General features: G+C 46.9%; 1 protein-coding gene across 5 annotated transcripts in view; it reads left to right on the top strand.

The window, feature by feature from the left end:
* ggps1 (geranylgeranyl diphosphate synthase 1) overlaps positions 1 to 2,033 on the top strand; it is a 110,548-nt gene extending 108,515 nt beyond the window's left edge. For all 5 annotated transcript variants that reach the window (XM_072498505.1, XM_072498510.1, XM_072498506.1 and 2 more), the window contains one exon: positions 243 to 2,033. In XM_072498505.1, the coding sequence (XP_072354606.1) occupies positions 243 to 998 (756 nt within the window). In that variant the 3' untranslated portion in view covers positions 999 to 2,033. The remainder of the gene's footprint in view (positions 1 to 242) is intronic.
* The last annotated feature ends 22,307 nt before the right edge of the window (positions 2,034 to 24,340 follow it).

Genomic DNA, 24,340 nt, shown 5'->3' on the forward strand with positions numbered 1-24,340 from the left:
TACATTTACGCAACACCTTTTAATTGACAAATTCCTGCGGCATCTCATTGGGGCATAATATTTTATTAAAAGGGGATAATAGGAAGGGATTAGAATGACCCTAAAAACAGGGATAGATTTTGATAAGAGTTTGATATAGCCAAGCTAGGTTTGAAGTTGGATGGTTGTTCTCTATATAAGTAAAACTGGCCAGTCTTTCAGCATGCGTTTCATGCTTTTTGATGTTTTTGTTTTTGCTCTAGGTCATCATAGAAGTTATAGAAATGCTGCACAGTGCTAGTTTGCTGATCGATGATATTGAGGATAATTCCAAGCTGCGCCGTGGTATTCCTGTAGCGCACAGCATCTATGGTATTCCATCCGTCATAAACTCCGCCAACTACGTCTACTTTTTAAGTCTGGAGAAGGTGCTGACCCTTGATCACCCAGAAGCCATTAAAGTCTTCACACAACAGCTACTGGAGCTCCATCGGGGTCAAGGCCTGGACATCCATTGGAGAGATTCATACACCTGTCCAACAGTGGAAGATTACAAGGCCATGGTGCTAAAGAAAACTGGAGGACTCTTTGGGCTGGCTGTCGGCCTCATGCAACTGTTCTCTGAAAATAAATCTGACTTAAAGCCTCTTCTTGACACGCTGGGGCTTTTGTTCCAAATACGTGATGATTATGGAAACCTGTTATCCAGCGACTACACTGCAAACAAGGGTTTCGGTGAAGATTTAACAGAGGGGAAGTTTTCATTCCCTCTTATTCATGCTATCTGGTCACATCCAGAAAGTACACAGGTGCAAAATATTTTGCGACAAAGGACTGAAAATATAGATATAAAGAAATACTGTGTAAGTTACCTTGAAAAGGTGGGTTCTTTTGTTCACACCAGGGAAACACTCCATCAATTGGAATCCGAAGCTTTTATAACTATTGACAAATTTGGAGGTAACCCACAGTTAGTAGCTTTAATTGAACAACTCGGTCAACTGTATAAAGAGACTTAACCCTTTCCCTTTTTTCTCTTACTCCTGACACCTTTCTTGCACATGTGTATTCTCTCCTGAGTGCTCCTCCACTTGGTTTCTTGCACTTGTGAATACTCTCACCGCTCATTATCTCTCAATTAGTGCTTTCTTTTGAGATCGCTCTCTGTCCCATGAGTGCACTCACTCACGTCCTCATTCTCGCAGAGTGTGAAGTGTTTAAAATAGTTACTTGCAGTTGGGGGTTGATAATGAGAATCACAACATATTCTTGCAATTGAAAGATTGTCCTGTTCCAACTGTAAAATCATTAGCTCATACTGATTGCATCTTTTAGTGCTTCGGTATGATCCTAATGTAATGCTCCAGTGTATTGTCACGATTTGAGCCAGGAATAGCAATACAATTGTCAAAACTCTGGGACCGCTATCTTTTCCCGGTATGATATATTACAGATGTATGCATAGAAATATGGTAGCTAGTAGTTATTTTTTATATTTTGTTTTGCTTAATTGATGTGTGCCTGATACGATGTCTGTCTTATCCCCTCTGATTCGCCTGTTCTCCCCACCTGTAACAGTGACTGGGAGTGTTAGAGAACCTGGTCTTTGGGCTCATGGTGCCAGTTAGCTCCATTGTGTGTAATGCTGATCATGATAGGGGCGCTGCGAGATGTTGGCTAGGTTGAACAGCAGAGGGGGCTCGGAGATCTGTCATGCAAGGGAGAATCTGAGACAATGAGCACTGTATCATAAGCGTCAAGATCAACATTTGTCATGTACTTTGCTGCTCTGCTGCACTCCTTGAGATAGCAGACCAAAACAGCTGATGATTGCTGCCCTCTGACTGATGCTGTGGTAACTTTGCTTGGCCTTTTATATCGAGTGAGAACGAATGGTGCTGACCGACTGAACACAGCCATGCTAATACCCTTCCAGCAGAAATGATTGCATGATATATACAGGAAGATGGAAGAGTTAGTACATATCAGCCTGTTACAATTGCAATGTATTTTTACAATAAAATCAAGTCCGTTTTACTGGGCCATGTATTTTACTACTTGAATTGGTTTTCAATTAAGCTAGTTACTTGAATTCATTCTAGTTCGCACCAATCTAATCTCCAGCAATCCAGTCTTCTGGTTTGTTTCCATCCTTCGATTTTTCTCCCCTTTTGTAAGGAAGTCATTCAATTCGCCCTCGTTTCTCTGGTCAAGCATTGCTGGGAAATGTGCCTCATGCAAATATTAAGCTACAAAATCATGCTATCTTAACATGTTCAATGTGGTATCTGCCTGCCTACTTTCAAAAGCAGGGAAGGAGGAAGATTCATTGTTTCCCACCAAAGGAAGCATTTTAAGTTGACCATGCAAGGGATTGTGTTACCAGCTTCCATTCTTTTCACATTATTGTACAGCTTGACTGTTCCACAAGTGGCCTTCAGTATCAAGGACACTGCTATACTTTGAATTTCCTACATACAACAGGGATATCTTTAAATGTGACTGCAGAAGCCTTCAACTGAAGTTTGGCATTATTTTAGACAAAACTTTGATAATCTGATCCTAAATTATCCTAATAGCACAAATATAAATAGGCACAATCTGACGTGACATTTAGAAAAGCCAGGAAGTTCGGAAAAGGTGGGGGCTGCACGGAGGTGCAGTGGTTAGCACTGCTGCTTCACGGCACTGAGCGCCCAGGTTCGATTCGGCCCCAGGTCACTGCCTGTGCAGAGTTTGTACATTCTCCCCATGTCTGCATAGGTCTCTTTCCCCTCTCTCTCTCTCTCTCTCTCTCTCTCTCTCTCTCTCTCTCTCTCTCTCTCTCTCTCTCTCTCTCTCTCTCTCTCTCTCTCTCTCTCTCTTCTTCCCCCCCCCCCCCCCCCCCCCCCCGGCCACGATAAATTGCCCCTTAATTGGAAAGAAATAATTGGATACTCTAAATTTATAATGAAAAAAGGAAAAGGTTGAGTGGTGGCTCTGTTAATTAAAAACTACTTCGAGAGGGATGACCCAAGTTCAGAAAATCAGTGTAGAAGTGGTTTGAGTTGAGATGAGAAATACAAGAAGTCGCTTGTCGGACTGGTGTACGGACCCCCTGAGATAATGGGAGCTTGTAAGAAAGGTGATGATCTTGGGAAATTTTAATCTCCACCTAGATTGGAAAAGTCAGATGGGCAAAGGTAGTGTCGCTGAGGAATTCATAGTTTCTTAGGACAGCACGATCTGGAACCATCTAGAGGGCAGGCTACACTAGACTGGTATTATGCAACAAGATAAGACTAATTGATAACCTCAGTGAAGGCACTCCTAGGTAGCAGCAATCATAATATGATTGAATTTTACGTTCAGTTTGAGGGAGAGGAGAGTGGTCCAAGATTAATGTTTTAAAACTTAAATAAGGGCATTTATGGAGCTAGTTAAAGTGAACTGGTAATTGTGGTTAATAGAGATACACAATACACAATAGATGCATTCCAACAAAGAACAAATTCCATGGGGAGGATTCACCATTTGTGGTTAGCTAAAGTTAAAGACCGTATCAAACTTAAAGAAAAATCATATGCCCAAGTGAGGAAATCAATATTGAACACTTACACATTGACACGTCAAGGGAAGAAAAAGGGGGAAAACCAGATGAGAAGGATTTGGAGGAAAGCTGGGAAGGTAATTGCCCCTGCTTGCATCAGGCAGACCCTTCTTAAAGCACATCATGATTTGGACCATGTAGGAAGGGAGGCTAAGACACACCTAATTGGTAAAGAATGGTGGTGGCCAGACCTGGGATGTGATATAGCCAAACACTGCCAGAGATGCATCACATGCGCACAACAAAATCCCGGATGCCCTGTCAAAATCCGAATGGCACACCAGCCCAGACCTAGGGGTCCCTGGGAAAACCTTCAAATTGACTTTAACAGACCAATACCCCAAAGCAGGGGGAAGCGATATTGCCTACTCATCATTGACCAATTTACCCAATGGGTAGAGGTGTTCCCAACGCGCGAATGTACAGCAAACACAAGGGGCACAACGGTGCACATTGAAGTGAACTTGGTAATTTGGTGCAGTGAGGTAATTCGGTGCAGAGTGGGAGAAGGTGCTTTTTCCCTACTGTTTTGTTCTCTCTCTTTCTTCTGGCCTGTAACTTTTAATCTGCAGGGAGAGAACCAGAGAGCATCTCTGAACGAAGGTAAGTAAGTGATTTTTAATCATTTTTACTTTTATTACCTTTTCAAATTGTGTGGTGGGGGGGGGGTGAAACTGAAGTGTGATCACAGAAAGGCTGTGGGAATCTACACTAAATTAAAAAAATTAAGCATTGTTAAACTAATCACATAATTACTTAATTATAATTTAGAGGGGTATCTAAGCCAGAGACCAGAGAGTACTGTATTTAGCTTTCACATTTATAGTAGAAATCTAGTGCTAGGAAACATATAGTTAACAGTAACATTTTTTTAACTTACTAATTAATTGACGCAATCAGTGCTCTGACTGTCAGATGTGGCAGGTCCGGGAGGCTTCATCTGCAGAAAGTGCACCCAACTGGGGCTCCTCACAGACCACATGGTTCGGTTGGAGAAGCAGTTGGATGCACTTAGGAGCACGCAGGTGGCGGAAAGCATCATAGATAGCAGTTATATAAATGTGGTCCCACCCAAGGTGCAGGCAGAGAAATGGGTGACCACCAGAAAGGGCAGGCAGTTAGTGCAGGAATCCCCTGTGGTTGTCCCCCTCTCCAACCGGTATACCCCTTTGGATACTATCGGGGGGGATAGCCTATCAGGGGAAAACAGCAGCAGCCAAAGCAGTGGCACCACGGCTGGCTCGGATGTTCAGAATGGAGGGTCAAAGCGCAGAGGACCAATAGTCATAGGGGACTCTATCGTCGGGGGCACAGATAGGCGCTTCTGTGGACGTGAAAGAGACTCCAGGATGGTATGTTGCCTCCCTGGTGCCAGGGTCCAGGATGTCTCCGAACGGGTAGCGGGCATCCTGAAGGGGGAGGGCAAATAGGCAGAGGTCGTTGTACATATTGGTACTAACGACATAGGCAGGAAGGGGCATGAGGTCCTGCAGCAGGAGTTCAGGGAGCTAGGCAGAAAGTTAAAAGACAGGACCTCTAGGGTTGTAATCTCGGGATTACTCCCTGTGCCACGTGCCAGTGAGGCTAGAAATAGGAACATAAGAACTAGGAACAGGAGTAGGCCATCTGTCCCTTCGAGCCTGCTCTGCCATTCAATGAGATCATGGCTGATCTTTGTGGACTCAGCTCCACTCTCCGGCCCGTACACCATATCCCCGAATCCCTTTATTCTTTAGAAAGGTATCTATCTTTTTCTTAAAGACGTTTAAAGAAGGAGCCTCAACTGCTTCACTGGGCAAGGAATTCCAGAGATTCACAACCCTTTGGGTAAAGAAGTTCTTCCTACACGCCGTCCTGAATCTACTTCCCCTTATTTTGAGGCTATGCCCCCTAGTTCTGCTTTCCCCGACCAGTGGAAACAACCTGCCCGCATCTATCCTATCTATTCCCTTCATAATTTTATATGTTTCAATAAGATCCCCCCGCATCCTTCTAAACTCCAATGAGTACAGTCCCAGTCTACTCAACCTCTCGTCATAATCTAATCCCCTCAACTCTGGGATCAACCTAGTGAATCTCCTCTGCACTCCCTCCAGTGCCAATATGTCCTTTCTCGGGTAAGGAGACCAAAACTGAACACAATACTCCAGATGCGGTCTCATCAACACCCTATACAATTGCAGCATAACCTCCCTAGTCTTGAACTCCATCCCTCTAGCAATGAAAGACAAAACTCGATTAGCCTTCTTAATCACCTGTTGCACCTGCACACCAACTTTTTGCGACTCGTGCACCAGCACACCCAGGTCCCTCTGCACAGCAGCATGTTTTAACATCTTACCGTTTAAATAATAATCCATTCTGCTATTATTCCTCCCAAAATGGATAGCCTCACACTTGGCAACATTGAATTCCATCTGCCAGACCCTAGCCCATTCACCTAACCTATCCAAATCCTTCTGCAGACTTCCGGTATCCTCTGCACTTTTTTGCTTTACCACTCATCTTAGTGTCGTCTGCAAACTTTGACACATTGCACTTGGTCCCCAACTCCAAATCGTCTATGTAAATTGTGAACAACTGCGGGCCCAACACTGATCCTTGAGGGACCCCACTAGTTACAGGTTGCCAACCAGAGAAACACCCATTTATCCCCACTCTCTGCTTTCTGTTAGTTAACCAATCCTCTACCCATGCTACCACTTTACCCTCAATGCCATGCATCTTTAGTTTATGCAGCAACCTTTTGTGTGGCACCTTGTCAAAAGCTTTCTGGGAATCCAGATATACCACATCCATTGGCTCCCCGTTATCTACTGCACTGGTAACGTCCTCAAAAAATTCTACCAAATTAGTCAGACACAACCTACCCTTTGTGAACCCATGCTGCGTCTGCCCAATGGGACAATTTCCTTCCAGGTGCCCCGCTATTTCCTCCTTAATGATAGATTCCAGCATTTTCCCTACAACCGAAGTTAAGCTTACCGGCCTATAATTACCCGCTTTCTGCCGACCTCCTTTTTAAACAGTGGTGTCACGTTTGCTACTTTCCAATCCTCTGGGACCACCCCAGAGTCTAGTGAATTTAGATAAAATATCACTAGCGCGTTTACAATTTCCCTAGCCATATCTTTTAATACTCTGGGATGCATCCCATCAGGGCCAGGAGACTTGTCTACCTTTAGCCCCATTAGCTTGCCCAATACTGCCTCCTTAGTGATTATAATCATCTCAAGGTCCTCACCTATCATATCTTTATTTCCATCAGTCACTGGCATGTTATTTGTGTCCTCCACTGTGAAGACTGACCCAAAAAACCTGTTCAGCTCCTCAGCCATTTCCCCGTCTCCTATTATTAAATCTCCCTTCTCATCTTCCAAAGGACCAATATTTACCTTAGCCACTCTTTTTTGTCTTATATATTTGTAGAAGCTTTTACTATCTGCTTTTATGTTCTGAGCCAGTTTACTTTCATAGTCTACCTTACTCTTCTTTATGGCTTTTTTAGTAGCTTTCTGTTGTCCCCTAAAGACTTCCCAGTCCTCTAGTCTCCCACTAATTTTTGCCACTTTGTATGTTTTTTCCTTCAATTTGATACTCTCCCTCACCTCCTTAGATATCCATGGTCGATTTTTCCCCTTTCTACCGTCTTTCTTTTTTGTCAGTATGAACCTTTTCTGAACACTGTGAAAGATCGCTCGGAAGGTTCTCCACTGTTCCTCAACTGCTTCACCATGAAGTCTTTGCTCCCAGTCTACCTTAGCTAGTTCTTCTCTCATCCCATTGTAATCGCCTTTGTTTAAGCGCAAAACACTAGTGTTTGATTTTACCTTGTCATCCTCCAACTGTATTTTAAATTTCACCATATTGTGGTCGCCCCTTCCAAGAGGATCCCGAACTATGAGATCATTAATCAATCCTGCCTCATTACACAGGACCAGATCTAGGACCGCTTGTTCCCTTGTAGGTTCCATTACATACTGTTCCAGGAAACTATCCCGGGCACATTCTATAAACTCCTCCTCAAGGCTGCCTTTACCAACCTGGTTAAACCAATCAATATGCAGATTAAAATCTCCCATGATAACCGCTGTACCATTTCTACATGCATCCGTTATTTCTTTGCTTATTGCCTGCCCTACCATCCTGTTACAATTTGGTGGCCTATAGACTACTCCTATCAGTGACCTTTTCGCCTTACTATTCCTGATTTCCACCCAAATTGATTCAACCTTGTCCTCCATAGCACCAATATCATCCCTTACTATCCGGATGCCATCCTTAAACAACAAAGCTACACCACCGCCCTTACCGTCCATTCTATCCTTTCGTATAGTTTGATACCCTTGGATATTTAACTCCCAGTCATGACCATCTTTTAACCATGTTTCAGTGATGGCCATTAAATCATAGTCATTCACGATGATTTGCGCCATCAACTCATTTACCTTATTTCGTATACTAAGAGCATTCAGGTAAAGTACACTTATGCTGTTTTTTTATGTCTTTGTTATGAATCCTAACACCTTGATCAGTAATTTTTCGCAATTTATTTTTCCTCTTGCCCTTTCTCCTAATTTTCCTTGTCTTTGAACCCATATCTCTACATAATAACCTGTCACGTAACCTGCTGCCTTGATCTCCATTAACCATTATACTGTCCATAGCTTTATACTTCCCTTCCCCCCAACTTGCTAGTTTAAAGTCCTTGTGACCAACCTATTTATCCTATTCGCTAGAACACTGGTCCCAGAATGGATCAGGTGAAGACCGTCCCAACGGTACAGGTCCCACCTGCCCCAGTACTGATGCCAATGCCCCATGAAATGGAATCCCTCTTTCCCGCACCACTCCTTTAGCCACGTGTTAACTTCCCTAATTTTCTCAACCCTATGCCAATTGGCACGTGGCTCGGGTAGTAATCCAGAGGTTATAACCCTGGAGGACCTGTTCTTTAATTTAGTCCCTAGTGTTTGATAATCCCCAAACAGGTTCTCTTTCCTAGTCTTACCTATGTTGTTAGTCCCAACGTGGACCACAACAACTGGATCCTCCCCTTCCCTCTCCAAAATCCTTTCAAGCCGATCAGAGATGTCCCTCACCCTGGCACCGGGCAGGCAACATACCACGCGGGACTCACGATCTGGCTTACAAAGGATGCCATCAATCCCCCTAATTATAGAATCCCCTACAACTACCACTTGTCTTTTTGCTCCCCCCTCTTGAATGGCTTCCTGTACCACGGTGCAGTGGTCAGTCAACGCATCCTCCCTACAGTCCTCTTCCTCATCCACACAGGGAGCAAGTACCTCATACCTGTTGGACAAGGTCAAGGGCTGAGGTTCTTCAACTCCTAAACTCAGGACCCCCCTACCTGCATCCCTTGCAGTCACACCACTCTGTCCCTGACCACTGACCGAATTACCAGTACTTATTCTACCGGGTGTGGCTGCCTCCTGATACAAAGCGTCCAGGTAATGTTTCCCCTCCCTGATGTGCCGCAGTGTGTGCAGCTCGGTCTCCAGCTCATCAATTCTGAGCCGAAGTTCCTTGAGCAGCCAACACTTGCTGCAGATGTGGTCACTGACGGTCTCAAAATCCTAGAAATAGGAAGATAGAGCAGCTAAACACGTGGCTAAACAGCTGGTGTAGGAGGGAGGGTTTCCGTTATCTGGACCACTGGGAGCTCTTCAGGGGCAAGTGTGACCTGTATAAGAAGGACGGGTTGCATCTAAACTGGAGAGGCATAAATATCCTGGCCGCGAGGTTTGCTAGTGTCACACGGGAGGGTTTAAACTAGTATGGCAGGTGGGTGGGCACCGGAGCAATAGGTCAGAAGATGAGAGCATTGAGGGAGAACAAGGGAATAGGGACAGTGTGGCTCTGAGGCAGAGCAGACAGGGAGAAGTTGCTGAACCCAGCGGGTCTGGTGGCCTAAAGTGCATATGTTTTAATGCAAGAAGTATTACGGGTAAGGCAGATGAACTTAGAGCTTGGATTAGTACTTGGAACTATGATGTTGTTGCCATTACGGAGACCTGGTTAAGGGAAGGACAGGATTGGCAGCTAAACGTTCCAGGATTTAAATGTTTCAGGCGGGATAGAAGGGGCTGTAAAAGGGGTGGCGGAGTTGCGCTGCTGGTTAGGGAGACTATCATAGCTGTACTATGGGAGGACACCTCAGAGGGCAGTGAGGCTATATGGGTAGAGATCAGGAATAAGAAGGGTGCAGTCACAATGTTGGGTGTTTACTACAGGCCTCCCAACAGCCAGCGGGAGATAGAGGAGCAGAAAGGTAGACAGATTTTGGAAAAGAGTAAAAACAACGGGGTTGTTGTGATGGGAGACTTCAACTTCCCCAATATTGACTGGGACTCGGTGCCAGGGGCTTAGATGGGGCAGAGTTTGTAAGGAGCATCCAGGAGGGCTGCTTAAAACAATATGTAGACAGTCCAACTAGGGAAGGGGCTGTACTGGACTAATTCTACCACCTGGCATTGGGGAATGAGCCTGGCCAGGTGGTAGAATTTTCAGTAGGGGAGCATTTCGGGAACAGTGACCACAATTCAGTAAGTTTTAAAGTGCTGGTGGACAAGGATAAGAGTGGTCCTAGGGTGAATGTGCTAAATTGGGGGAAGGCTAATTATAACAATATTAGGCGGGAACTGAAGAACCTAGATTGGGGGCGGATGTTTGAGGGTAAATCAACATCTGACATGTGGGAGGCTTTCAAGTGTCAGTTGAAAGGAATTCAGGACCGGCATCTTCCTGTGAGGAAGAAGGATAAATACGGCAAATTTCGGGAACCTTGGATAATGAGAGATATTGTAGGCCTCGTCAAAAAGAAAAAGGAGGCATTTGTCAGGGCTAAAAGGCTGGGAACAGACGAAGCCTGTGTGGAATATTAAGGAAAGTAGGAAGGAACTTAAGCAAGGAGTCAGGAGGGCTAGAAGGCGTCACGAAAATACATTGGCAAATAGGGTTAAGGAAAATCCCAAGGCTTTTTACACGTACATAAAAAGCAAGAGGGTAGCCAGGGAAAGGGTTGGCCGACTGAAGGATAGGCAAGGGAATCTATGTGTGGAGCGAGAGGAAACGGGCGAGGTACTAAATGAATACTTTGCATCAGTATTCACCAAAGAGAAGGAATTGGTGGATGTTGAGTCTGGAGAAGGATAGCCTGGGTCACATTGAGATCCAAAAAGACGAGGTGTTGGGCGTCTTGAAAAATATTACGGTAGATAAGTCCCCAGGGCCTGATGGGATCTACCCCAGAATACTGAAGGAGGCTCGAGAGGAAATTGCTGAGGCCTTGACAGAAATCTTTGGATCCTCGCTGTCTTCAGGTGATGTCCCGGAGGACTGGAGAATAGCCAATGTTGTTCCTTTGTTTAAGAAGGGTAGCAAGGATAATCCAGGGAACTACAGGCCGGTGAGCCTTACGTCAGTGGTAGGGAAATTACTGGAGAGAATTCTCCGAGGCAGGATCTACTCCCATTTGGAAGCAAATGGACGTATTAGTGAGAGGCAGCATGGTTTTGTGAAGGGGAGGTCGTGTCTCACTAACTTGATAGAGTATTTCAAAGAGGTCACAAAGATGATTGATGCAGGTCGGGCAGTGGATGTTGTCTATATGGACTTCAGTAAGGCCTTTGACAAGGTCCCTCATGGTAGACTGGTACAAAAGGTGAAGTCACACGGGATCAGGGGTGAGCTGGCAAGGTGGATACAGAACTGGCTAGGTCATAGAAGGCAGAGAGTAGCAATGGAAGGGTGCTTTTCTAATTGGAGGGCTGTAACTAGTGGTGTTCTGAGGGGCATAGACAGAGTGGATAGTCAGAGGCTTTTTCCCAGGGTAGATGGGTCAATTACTAGGGGGCATAGGTTTAAGGTGCGAGCGGCAAGGGGGGAGGGGGGGGGGGGGAAGAGACCTAGGCCCAATAATAGATCAGATGTGCAAATATAACTCTGCAACTAATTGAAGAAATGCGCCACCAAACACGAGCTAGACAAGAAACAAAGGATAAAAACCTAGAATTGATGGCATTACCCGATATACCCCCAGCTGGTTCAAAGGTAATGGTGAAGATCCTAACTGAAAAAACAGGGTTTGCTCCCCGGTGGACAGGACCACACCAAGTCCTCATCAGCGGTGAAACATGTGCATGCATCGACATTCTGGGAATGAGATGATGGAGGTATTGGACCCAGTTGAAACCATACCAGGAGTAAATAACTATTTTATGTCTTACCAGGAACGTGCCCTTTAACCGATAACATAACTACCAGCCATGATGTACAAACTTATTGTAGCGATACTGTGTTTTAAGTTGTATACAAAATATACCTATGGAAATTGCCAAAAACACGAGTTGTATGTGAATACGTACCTATACATGTCCTATGTGTATGTGAAAGATGTGGAAGACTTCCGGTTGCGGTGATGCCTAGCTAGCCGCACGCTTCGGCGGCTCCAGCTCCGACGGACCTTCGGGCTCTTAAGAGCCCCAACGGGGAATTTTTCGACGTCGCAACCCGGTGTGGGGTGTGTGAGAAGGGAGTGTCTCCCCCCCCCCCCAAACGAAGGAGGAAAAAACCGGCGGCGGCGGCTGCAGCGCGAGGAATCGTCGACCAAAGGGTCAGAAAGAGAGAAGTACAAGATGGCGGCGGAGAAAGCGCAGGCGACATGGGGGCCTGAGCAGGATGAAATTGTGAGACGGTGCGTGGAGCTGCTGAAGAGGGAGGTGCTGACCCCGTTGCTACAGACAATTGAGGGGCTCAAGGAGACATTAAAGACCCAGGAGACAGAGCTCTGCGTGGTGGAGCAGAAGGTGACAGATATTGAGGACGAGATCCTGGGCCTGGCGGTTAAGACACAGACGCACGAGGCACTTCATAAAAAGTGTACTGAAAGGATCGAAGCCCTAGAAAATGGAGCGCGAAGGAAGAACCTTCGGATACTGGGTCTCCCTGAGGGTGTGGAAGGAGTGGACTGTGGAGCGTACGCAAGTACGATGCTGAGCTCACTGATGGGTGCTGAGGCCCCTACGGGCCCCTTGGAGGTGGAGTGGGCAAATCGGATTCCGGCGAGAAGACCAAAAGCGGGAGAACCACCCAGGGCGATAATCTTGCGATTTTACCGCCTTAAGGATAGAGAAGAGGTCCTGAGATGGGCTAAAAAGGTGCGGAGTAGCAGATGGGAGAATGCAGTGGTACGGGTATACCAGGATTGGAGTGCGGAGGTGGCGAGAAGGAGGGCGAGCTTCAACCGAGCCAAAGAGGTGTTGCATAAAAGGAAGGTGAAGTTCGGGATGCTGCAGCCGGCAAGACTATGGGTCACGTATCAGGAGAGACACCATTATTTCGAGACGGCGGAGGAAGCATGGACCTTCATCAAAGAAGAGAAATTGGATCGGAACTGAGGGACTGATGCTGCAGGAAATGTTATTGTTAATGTTATGGTTGAAGTTAATTGAGAAGTAAATTGGGAAGGGGGGAGACATTGGGGAAATGTGGGCGCCGGTGAGGGGGGAAAGACGGGACATAGTTGGAGAATGGGGAAGGGGAGGGGGAGGGGAAAGGGAGCTGCGCCATAAGAGGCGGGTCAGGTAAAGGGATGTTCCCGCGCCAGAAAGAATAAGGCGGGAAGACAGGCGCAAGGCGGATGGGAGTTCCCCACACGGTGGGGGGGGCGAGGAGTGAGCAGGAGTAGCCGGGGTCAGTTGAAGTCAGCTGACTTACGGAAGTAATATGGGGGGAGCAATCATGCTAGAAAGAGATCTAGCGGGGAGGGGGGGAGGGAGGGGGGGGGGGACAACTGGGTTCCTGCTGCGGAAATCCAAAAGGAAATGGCTAAAGAGTGGGTGGGCGGTGATGGTGTGCGACGCTGGGGGAGCGAGCGGGAGCGCGGAGGCAGGATATGGGACTGGCCTAGAGAAGGTAATGGCTAGTCGACACGGGAGGGGGGCAGGTAGCCCCCTAGTGAGGCTGATCACGTGGAACGTGAGAGGCCTGAACGGACCGATAAAAAGGGCCCGCGTGCTCGCGCATTTGAAAGGACTAAGGGCAGACGTGGTTATGCTCCAAGAGACGCACCTAAAGGTGGCGGACCAAGTTAGGCTAAGGAAAGGATGGGTGGGACAGGTGTTCCACTCAGGACTGGACGCAAAGAATAGAGGGGTGGCCATTTTGGTGGGGAAACGGGTAACATTTGAAGCAAAGAACATCGTAGCAGATAGCGGAGGTAGATATGTAATGGTGAGTGGCAGGCTGGAGGGAATGGAGGTCGTGTTGGTTAATGTGTATGCCCCAAACTGGGACGATGCGGGATTTATGAGACGGATGCTGGGGCGTATACCGGACCTGGAGGTAGGAAACTTGATTTTAGGAGGGGACTTTAATACGGTGCTGGACCCGGGGCTAGATAGATCCAGCTCAAGGACCGGAAGAAGGCCGGCAGCGGCCAAGGTACTTAAGGGGTTTATGGACCAAATGGGGGGAGTGGATCCATGGCGATTTCTTAGACCTAGGGCTAGGGAGTTTTCCTTCTTCTCCCATGTCCATAAAGTGTACTCCCGGATAGATTTTTTTGTTTTGGGAAGGTCGTTGATCTCTAGGGTGGAAGAAGCTGAGTAGTCAGCCATAGCGGTTTCGGATCATGCCCCACATTGGGTGAACCTGGAATTAGGAGAGGAAAGAGAGCAGAGAACACTCTGGCGATTAGATGTGGGACTGATGGCGGATGAGGGAGTGTGTGCAAGAGTGCGGGGGTGTATTGAGAGATACCTGGAGGTCAATGACGACGGCGAGGTCCCTGTGGGAGTGGTATGGGAAGCACTAAAAGCGGTGGTCAGAGGAGAGCTGATCTCCATTGGGGTCCACAAAAGGAAAACAGAGGCCAAGGAAAGGGTAAGATTACTGGGGGAGATTTTAAGGGTGGATAGGGAATTTGCAGAGACCCCGGAGGAGGAGCTGTACAGGGAGAGGAGACGACTCCAGACCGAGTTTGACCTTCTGACCACCAGAAAGGCGGAGGTACTGTGGAGGAAGGCACAGGGGAGGAGGTATGAATATGGGGAAAAGGCTAGTCGCCTGTTGGCTCATCAATTGCGAAAGAGGGCAGCAGCGAGGGAGATAGGAGGAATTAGAATTAGAGACGAAAGGGGAGACACGGTGCGAAGGGCAGGAAAGATAAATGAGGTGTTCAAGACCTTCTATGAGGAACTGTATAGGTCTCAACCCCCAGAGGGAGAGGAGGGGATGCAGCAGTTCCTGGACCAATTGAGGTTCCCGAAAGTGGAGGAGCGGGGGGTGGTAGGCCTGGGGGCACCGATTGGGGTGGACGAGGTTATTAAGGGACTGGGAAGCATGCAAGCAGGGAAGGCCCCAGGACCAGACGGGTTCCCGGTGGAGTATTACAGAAAATATGTGGACTTGTTGGCCCCGTTGATGGTGAGGACGTTCAATGAGGCCAGGAAAGGGGGGACTCTACCCCCGACGATGTCGGAGGCGACGATATCGTTAATTTTGAAGAGGGATAAAGATCCGTTGCAGTGCGGGTCCTATAGACCCATTTCATTATTGAACGTGGACGCCAAATTGTTGGCAAAGGTACTGGCATCGAGGATAGAGGACTGTGTCCTGGGGGTGGTGCACGAAGACCAGACAGGGTTTGTAAAAGGGAGACAACTGAATGTTAACGTGCGACGACTATTAGGGGTGATAATGATGCCCCCAGTGGAGGGGGAGGCAGAGATAGCGGCGGCAATGGACGCAGAGAAGGCATTTGATAGGGTGGAGTGGGAGTATTTATGGGAAGTGTTAAGGAGGTTTGGATTTGGGAACGGGTTTATTAGCTGGGTTAGACTTCTTTATGGGGCTCCAACGGCAAGCGTAGTTACAGGTCGACATAGATCGGAGTATTTCCGACTATATAGGGGAACAAGACAGGGATGCCCGCTGTCTCCATTGTTGTTCGTGTTGGCAATTGAACCTCTGGCCATGGCGTTGAGAGACTCCAGGAAATGGAGAGGGGTGATTAGAGGGGGAGAAGAACACCGAGTCTCGTTATACGCGGATGACCTATTGTTATACGTGTCGGACCCAGCGGGGGGGATGATAGAGGTTATGCGAATGTTGAGGGGGTTCGGGGATTTCTCGGGGTATAGGCTAAACATGGGGAAGAGTGAATTATTTGTGATACATCCAGGGGACCAGAGAAGCGAGATAGAAGGCTTGCCTCTAAGGAAAGTGGAAAGAAACTTCCGATACCTGGGGATTCAGATCGCTAGGAGCTGGGGAACCTTGCACAGACTTAATCTGACACGGTTGGTAGAACAAATGGAGGAGGACTGCAAGAGGTGGGACATGCAGCCTCTATCGCTGGCGGGCAGGGTGCAAGCAATTAAGATGATGGTCCTCCCGAGGTTCTTATTTGTATTTCAATGTCTCCCTATAGTAATCACTAAGACCTTTTTTAATAAAATAGACAGGAGTATCACGAGCTTCGTGTGGGCAGGGAAAGTTCCGAGAGTAAGGAGGGGGTTCCTTCAGCGTAGTCGGGACAGAGGAGGATTGGCACTACCGAACTTGGGCGATTACTATTGGGCCGCCAATGTGGCAATGATACGTAAATGGATGATGGAGGGTGAGGGAGCGGCGTGGAAAAGACTGGAGAGAAAGTCCTGTAAAGGGACGAGTTTAGAGGCACTGGTGACGGCGCCGCTACCGCTCTCACCTAAAAGGTTTACCACGAACCCGGTGGTGGCGGCAACATTGAATATCTGGGGACAGTGGAGGCGACAGAGAGGGGTGCGGGGAGCCCTGGTGAGGTCCCCAATCAGGAACAACCATAGGTTCGCCCCAGGAAGAATGGATGGAGGATTTCAGAGCTGGTACCAGTTGGGAATTAGGAGGGTGGGAGATTTATTTATAGATGGGACTTTTGGGAGCTTGGGAGCATTGGAGGAAAAGTATCAGTTGCCCCGGGGAAATTTCTTGAGATATATGCAGGTGAGGGCGTTTACTAGACAACAGGTGAGGGAATTTCCGTTGCTCCCGACACACGGGATACAGGACAGGGTGCTTTCAGGGGTGTGGGTCGGAGAGGGCAAGGTGTCAGAGATTTATCGAGAGATGAGGGAAGAGGGGGAGGAGTCGGTGGACGAACTAAAAGGAAAGTGGGAAGAAGAACTAGGGGAGGAGATAGAGGAGGGTATGTGGGCTGATGCCCTAAGCAGGGTAAATTCCTCTTCCTCATGCGCCAGGTTTAGCCTGATTCAATTTAAGGTGCTACATAGAGCACACATAACGGGAGCAAGATTGAGCAGGTTCTTTGGAGTGGAGGACAAATGTGGGAGGTGTGGCGGGAGCCCGGCAAACCACGCACATATGTTTTGGGCGTGCCCGGCACTGGAAGGGTATTGGAAGGGAGTGACGGGAGTGATTTCGCGGGTGGTGAAGGCCCGGGTCAAACCAGGCTGGGGGTTAGCTCTATTTGGAGTTGCGGAAGAGCCGGGAGTGCAGGAGGCGAAAGAGGCTGACGTTGTGGCCTTTGCGTCCCTAGTAGCCCGGTGCAGGATCCTACTCATGTGGAAGGAGGCGAAACCCCCCGGACTGGAGGCCTGGGTAAATGATATGGCGGGGTTCATTAAACTGGAGCAGATAAAGTTTGCCCTGAGAGGATCGGCTCAAGGGTTCACCAGGCGGTGGCAGCCATTTCTCGACTACTTATGGGAACGTTAGAGGGAAGACAGATGATCAGCAGCAGCAACCCAGGGGGAGGGGGGGGGGGGGGGGGGGGTTTAGTTTAGTCTAGGTAAAAGATAAAGGGGTTTTGTTACTTGTGTATTGTTAAAAATTTCTGTATTGTTATTGTTGCGTTTGCTTTGTAAGAGGGGAAAAAGTGTTGTTTGGGGAAAAAAATTTCAATAAAACATTTATTAAAAAAAAAGTGAAAGATGTGGAAACCTCACAATGCTGGGTTTGCGCGCACATTGCAGCCCATTCTATGGGAGGCATTCGCTGAGACCGGTCCCCTTTAATATGTGCGGGATGGCTGAGTGGTAGGTGGATAGAGATAGGACATCGGAAATTATACAACATTAGCCGTTTCTCAAAGACAATATGTTCATCAAGAGAAACACAAAGGAAGTCTGGGAGTCCGCAGGGTATATGAATGGGTTCAGAGGATGGTTTTTGCCGAACTACAATATTAGCCTTGAACCGCCAGCACTTCCTGACAAATACCACAGGAAAAGGAAAACCCAATGGGACACTATATAGTCAGTAACATCATCCAGGGGTGGAATGAGGAAAACAGTAAATGCTACCATTCATTGCTCCTTATGAACTCACCCGCCTTATTGAGCAGCAAGGGAATAATAGTAAACATCGAATGTATAAATAAAACCAGCCCAGAAAAGGTAACTCCAAAACTACTTGGGCCGGTAACCAGACAGGAATACAGAGGGCGTTGAACGGGACATACTTCATATGCGGACACAAAGCGTACCCATGGTTACCCCAGAAATGGAGCGGGTCTTGTTATATGGGATATGTCACTCTGTTCATTTACTACATAAATAGACTCCGCCAACACACACATGCGCCCAGAAGGCGACTGAGGGCCATAACAAAGGTTCTTCAGTATATTGCTTCCACCCGTAGGGGTAGGAATCGCCATAAGGGAAATACGAAAGGTGGTTAAAATTCTCGAACAAGTCAGGAATGACTCTGCAGAATTCCTGACCGAAGTAAATGCTGAAATGGTGGCTATAAGAACAGTGACATTGCAAAATAGATTGGCCATGTACTACCTACTTGCAAAGGAAGGTGGGACGTTTGCCCTGATTGGGTCCGAATGTTGTACGTACATTTCTTTTTTTTTAATTTAGAGTACCCAATTATTTTTTTATTCCAATTAAGGGGCAATTTAGTCTGGCCAATCCACCTAACCTGCACATCATTTGGGTTGTAGGGGCGAAACCCACAGAGACATGGGGAGAATGTGCAAACTCCACATGGACAGTGACCCAGGGCTGGGATTCGAACCCGGGTCCTGAGCGCCGCAGTCCCTGTGCTAACCACTGTGCCACATGCCGCCCTGTACGTACATTTCTGATAGTTCAGAAAATATTACAAACGTAGCAGACCACATTCGAAAGGAAATTAAGAAATTGCATGAGACATCAGGGGCGGATGGTTGAGCTGGTTGCTGGGGGGCTCATGGGGATATTACTTGGCACTGGGCTGGTCATAATTGTTATTTTTGTAATATGTTGCGTGGTTATGAGTTTTAATACCTGCTGTAAAGCCATGATGGCTCAAGCCATGCCAGTTGCATCTGTCGAGATCGCCCCGTTACTCAAGGGAACAGCGGACGAAGGGAAGCCACCGTCCAGCAAGTTCATATGAAGAGTGGTCGGTGAACCACAGGCAGGGTGTACAGACGGAACATTGGGAAGAAGTCGATGGTCCACAAGGCCATACATACCTTCACCCTGCTGCCTTCATATTGGGTCGTTGTGGTCATCTGGATTCGTGAACATCCTCCAGGACCAAAAGGAGGGCTTGTTGGTGTAAACTTTCTGCGTTGGCAACGTATGGTGGGATACTTAGCTATACTGTCCATAGCTTTACACTTCCCTTCCCCCCAACTTGCTAGTTTAAAGTCCTTGTGACCAACCTATTTATCCTATGCGCTCGAACACTGGTCCCAGAATGGTTCAGGATCCCATGCCTCCGTATTTTCTGCAGTTGCCTACCGTGGGGAACCTTATCAAACGCTTTACTGAAATCCATATACACCACATCAACTGCTTTACCTTCATCCACCTGTTTGGTCACCTCCTCAAATAACTCAATTAAGGTTTGTGAGGCACGACCTACCCTTCACAAAGCCGTGGTGACTATCTCTAATCAAATTATTTCTTTCCAGGTGATTATACATCCTATCATAAACCTTTACAAGATTTTGCCCACAACAGAAGTAAGGCTCACTGGTCTATAGTTACCGGGGTTGTCTCTACTCCCCTTCTTGAACAAGGGGACGACGTTTGCTATCCTCCAGTCTTCTGGCACTATTCCTGTAGACAAAGATGACTTAAAGATCAAAGCCAAAGGCTCAGCAATCTCCTCCCTAGCTTCCCAGAGATTCCTAGGATAAATCCCATCTGACCCAGTGGACTTATCTATTTTGACACTTTCCAGAATTGCTAACACCTCTTTATGAACCTCAAACCCTTCTAGTCTAGTATCCTGAATCTCAGTATTCTCCTCGACAACATTGTCTTTTTCCTGTGTGAATACTGACGAAAAATATTCATTTAGCACCTCTCCTATCTCCTCGGACTCCAAGCACAACTTCCCACTACTGTCCTTGACTGGCCCTACTCTTACCCTAGTCATTTGTTTATTCCTGACATATCTATAGAAAGCTTTAGGGTTATCCTTGATCCTACCTGCCAAAGACTTCTCATGTCCCCTCCTGGCTCTTCTTAGCTCTCTCTATAGGTCCTTCCTAGCTAACTTGTAACTTGAGCGCCCTAACTGAACCTTCATGCCTCATCTTTACATAAGCCTCCTTCTTCCTCTTGACAAGTGTTTTGACTGCTTTAGTAAACCACGGTTCCCTTGCTTGACCACTTCCTCCCTGCCTAACAGGTACATACTTATCAAGGACACGCAGTAGCTGTTCCTTAAACAAGCTCCACATTTCCATTGTGCCCATCCCCTGCAGTTTTCCTCCCCATCCGTTGCATCCTAAGTCTTGCCTCATCGCATCATAATTGCCTTTCCCCCAGATATAACTCTTGCCCTGCGGTATATACCTATCCCTTTCCAGCACTAAAGTAAACGTAATCGAATTGTGGTCACCTACCTCCAAATCTAACACCTGTCCTGGTTCATTACCCAGTACCAAATCCAATATGGCCTCTCCTCTCGTTGGCCTATCTACATACTGTGTCAGGAAACCCTCCTGCACACATTTGACAAAAACGGACCCATCTAAAGTACTCGAACTATAGCGTTTCCAGTCAATATTTGGAAAGTTAAAGTCCCCCATAACAACTACCCTGTTGCTTTCGCTCCTATCCAGAATCATCTTTGCAATCCTTTCCTCTACATCTCTGGAACTTTTCGGAGGCCTATAATAAACCCCTAACAGGGTGACCTCTCCTTTCCTGTTTCTAACCTCAGCCCACACTACCTCAGTAGATGAGTCCTCATCAAAAGTCCTTTCTGCCACCGTAATACTGTCCTTGACTAACAATGCCACCCCTCCCCCTCTTTTACCACCTTCCCTGAGCTTACTGAAATATCTAAACCCCGGAACCTGCAACAACCATTCCTGTCCCTGCTCTATCCATGTCTCCGAAATGGCCACAACATCAAAGTTCCAGGTACCAACCCATGCCGCAAGTTCACCCACCTTATTCCGGATGCTCCTGGCATTCAGGAAGACACACTTTAAACCACCTTCCTGCCTGCTGGTACACTCCTGCAACTTTGAAACCTTACTCATGACCTGACTACTCTCAAACTCCTGTTTACTGGAGCTACAATTCAGGTTCCCAAGCCCCTGCCGAACTAGTTTAAACCCTCCTGAAGAATTAGCAAATTTCCCCGCCAGGATATTGGTACCCCTCTGGTCCAGGTGTAGACCATCCCGTTTGTAGAGGTCCCACCGACCCCAGAATGAGCCCCAATTATCCAGAAATCTGAAACCCTCCCTCCTGCACCATCCCTGTAGCCACGTGTTCAACTCCTCTCTCTCCCTATTCCTCATCTCGCTATCAGGTGGCACGGGTACCAACCCAGAGAAGATAACTCTGTCCTAGATCTTAGTTTCCACCCTAGCTCCCTGAATTCCTGCCTTACATCCCTATCCCTTTTCCTACCTATGTCGTTGGTACCTATGTGGGCCACGACTTGGGGCTGCTCCCCCTCCCCCTTAAGGATCCCGAAAACACGATCCGAGACATCACGCACCCTGGCACCTGGGAGGCAACACACCAACCGCAAGTCTCTCTCGTTCCCACAGAATCTCCTATCCCCCTAACTATGGATTCTCCAATGACTAATGCTCTACTCCTCTCCCCCCTTTGCGTCTGACGGCGTCCCTCACCTCAAACATTCTGCAGGAGGAACATTGCACTACCTTCCCTGCCATCCCCTCTAGATAAAAAAAGAAAAAGCTTACCTATTATTCACTCCCCTTCTCAGCAAGTACTCCCTCGGCAACCTCTGCGCCCCGCACGATAACACCTGATGGAAAATAACAGGAAAAACTACTTACCAGTCACCAGTCAATCCCTTACTTGCAGGCTGTGACGTCACGGTTCAACTTTTTCTACTTCTACCTGCCCTCGAGCCTTCCTCTTGATCTTTACAGCGGTTGTTTTTTTTTGGTTAGAGGAGGGGGTAGGGAGGGAAACACTAAAGAAGTGTTTCGGGTTTAAGTGTCACTTGACAACAGCTCCTCCACAAACCACCTTCAAGTTACGGTGAGCACACGGATGTATGCAAAGTTCCCCCGCAACAGCCAATCAGCAGCTCCACTCTAGAACCCTCTGCTGGATGCTAGTCTTCACTTGAACAGCTAGGGTCTCTTGCTCAGGTACACCTTCAAGTTAGGGTGAGTACACGGATGTATGCAAATTTCCCCTGCAACAGCCAATCAGCAGCTCCGCTCTACAGCCCTCTGAATGTAACATACGGTGTAAAGATTTGATAACTATATATGGAATTAACTGCGATACTAAGAGAATTGATCGGCTATATGTAAATGAGAATCAAAACTAATTCTGCTTTTGAAGGTGTATATTAAGCCACAGCTCAGTGAGAAAGTGTGCCGGCAAGGCTGCGTGGTCTAGGACCTTTCTCCCAGAGCTCTGCAACAATAAATTGCTTCTTTTGCTCATGTTAAGGTCTATTTGTGAATATTGTCACCCAACATGTACAATGTTGGGAAATATGAAATTGGCCATTTTGGAGGGAAGAATAAAAAGGAAGCTTATTTAAATGATGAGAGATTGTAGCCAGGAGTGCAGGAGGCGATAGAGGTCGGTATTCTGGCCTTTGCGTCCCTGGTAGCCCGGCGAAGGATTCTTCAGTGGAAGGATGCGAGGCCCCCAAGCGTGGAATCCTGGATCAACGATATGGCGGGGTTTATTAAATTGGAGAGGGTGAAATTTTCCTTAAGGGATCGGTGCAAGGGTTTTTCAAGCGGTGGCAACCGTTCTTAGACTTCCTGGCAGAACGGTATACAATGGGCAGCAGCAGCAACCCGGGGAGGGGGGGGTCTATTTTATTTGTGTTTGTCTATACTGGGGGATCTGAAGGGGTGTATATGTTTGCTATGTGTTTCGCCGGGTGTTAATTTATTATATATGTATAGGGGGGAGGGGGGCACTGGGTTGTTTTGTTTTGTATTTAATTCTATTGGGTTCCTTTTACATTTTGTTGTTGATATTTTGTGAAAACTGTAATTAAAATTATTTTAAAAAGTAAATAATGAGAGATTGTAGTGCTCTCGTTACAAGGGATTTGGTTGTCTTTGCATGAATCTCAAGGCTAGTATGCAGGTATAGCCAGTAATTAGCAAAAGGTTTACGAGACTAAGGGATAGGTTGGCTGTCTTATGAGGAAATGTTGGACAGGTTAGTTATCCTTGTATCCACTAGCGTTTAGAAGAGTAAGAGGCAACTTGATTGACACCCTTAAGATCCTGAGTGACTGGGTGGATGTGGAGAGGATGTTTCTTATGGGAAAATCAAGAACATGGGAGCGATGTTATAAAAAAATATATATACTCTGCCAACCATCTGCCTTAAAACTTCTGCACTGCAACCCCTATCCCAGCAATATGAAGTTTCATAATTTCCACCAAGCTCCCTCTAATTGAGATTTCCATTTTGGAGAAATTCTCTGAGCTTCATCGTTCAGTGGAGAGTGGATTGCGATTTATTTAAGATTTGTGCACCCTTGCATGTGTGATGGGGAGAGGCTTTCACTTCCATCAAACTGGACTGTACTAAAAGAAGGTCCCAGAGTTGTGAGTACAACCTCCAGTGTAGGCAAGTGTGCAACTGATTGATCAGTAACAGAAGGTAGTTGAGAAGACTGAGTCATGCTCAGGGAAGCACATAGGTCGGGAGAGATTAAAGGTTAATGTGCTGATCAACTACACAGCCCACTCTAATTTAGCATCACCAGTACATCTGACAAAATCAAAACCCATGCACGTTACTATTTGTGACACGCTTGGATATTTAATGATAAACCGAGTTCAAATGACATAGTATGAATGAGATGGAGTTGTCTATTCTAACAGTAACCAACTTTTGTTTTTAGTGACATTTCTCGAATACTGCAACAGTCTCTTTTTTTTAATTTTCCATACTAACAGGCAGTTGAGTGTATTCCTTGGCTGTTGTAGCAAGTTATCTAAAACTGCATGGTTGTAATTTGTATGTAATTTTTGGCGTGTGATCAAACATCTCCAAAGTGTTTCACAGAATAAATTACTTTAGAAGTCCAGTGTTTGCCATGTAGGAAAATGCAGCAGTCACTTTGCATATCGGAAGATCACACAAGTAGCCATGTGTTGAATGACAAGTTAATCTCATTTTCATGGTATTGGTGGTGTGACCTGCACACAGGAAAAACACTCTTCTTCAAATGGTGCCATGGAATTTTGTGTGCCCACCTAAAATGGTAGACATGGCACGAGCACTAATGTCAGAAGGATGGTGTCTCAGAGTAGTTTTA

This window comes from Scyliorhinus torazame, chromosome 4 (assembly GCF_047496885.1).
Source record: "Scyliorhinus torazame isolate Kashiwa2021f chromosome 4, sScyTor2.1, whole genome shotgun sequence".
NCBI classification, from domain to species: domain Eukaryota; kingdom Metazoa; phylum Chordata; class Chondrichthyes; order Carcharhiniformes; family Scyliorhinidae; genus Scyliorhinus; species Scyliorhinus torazame.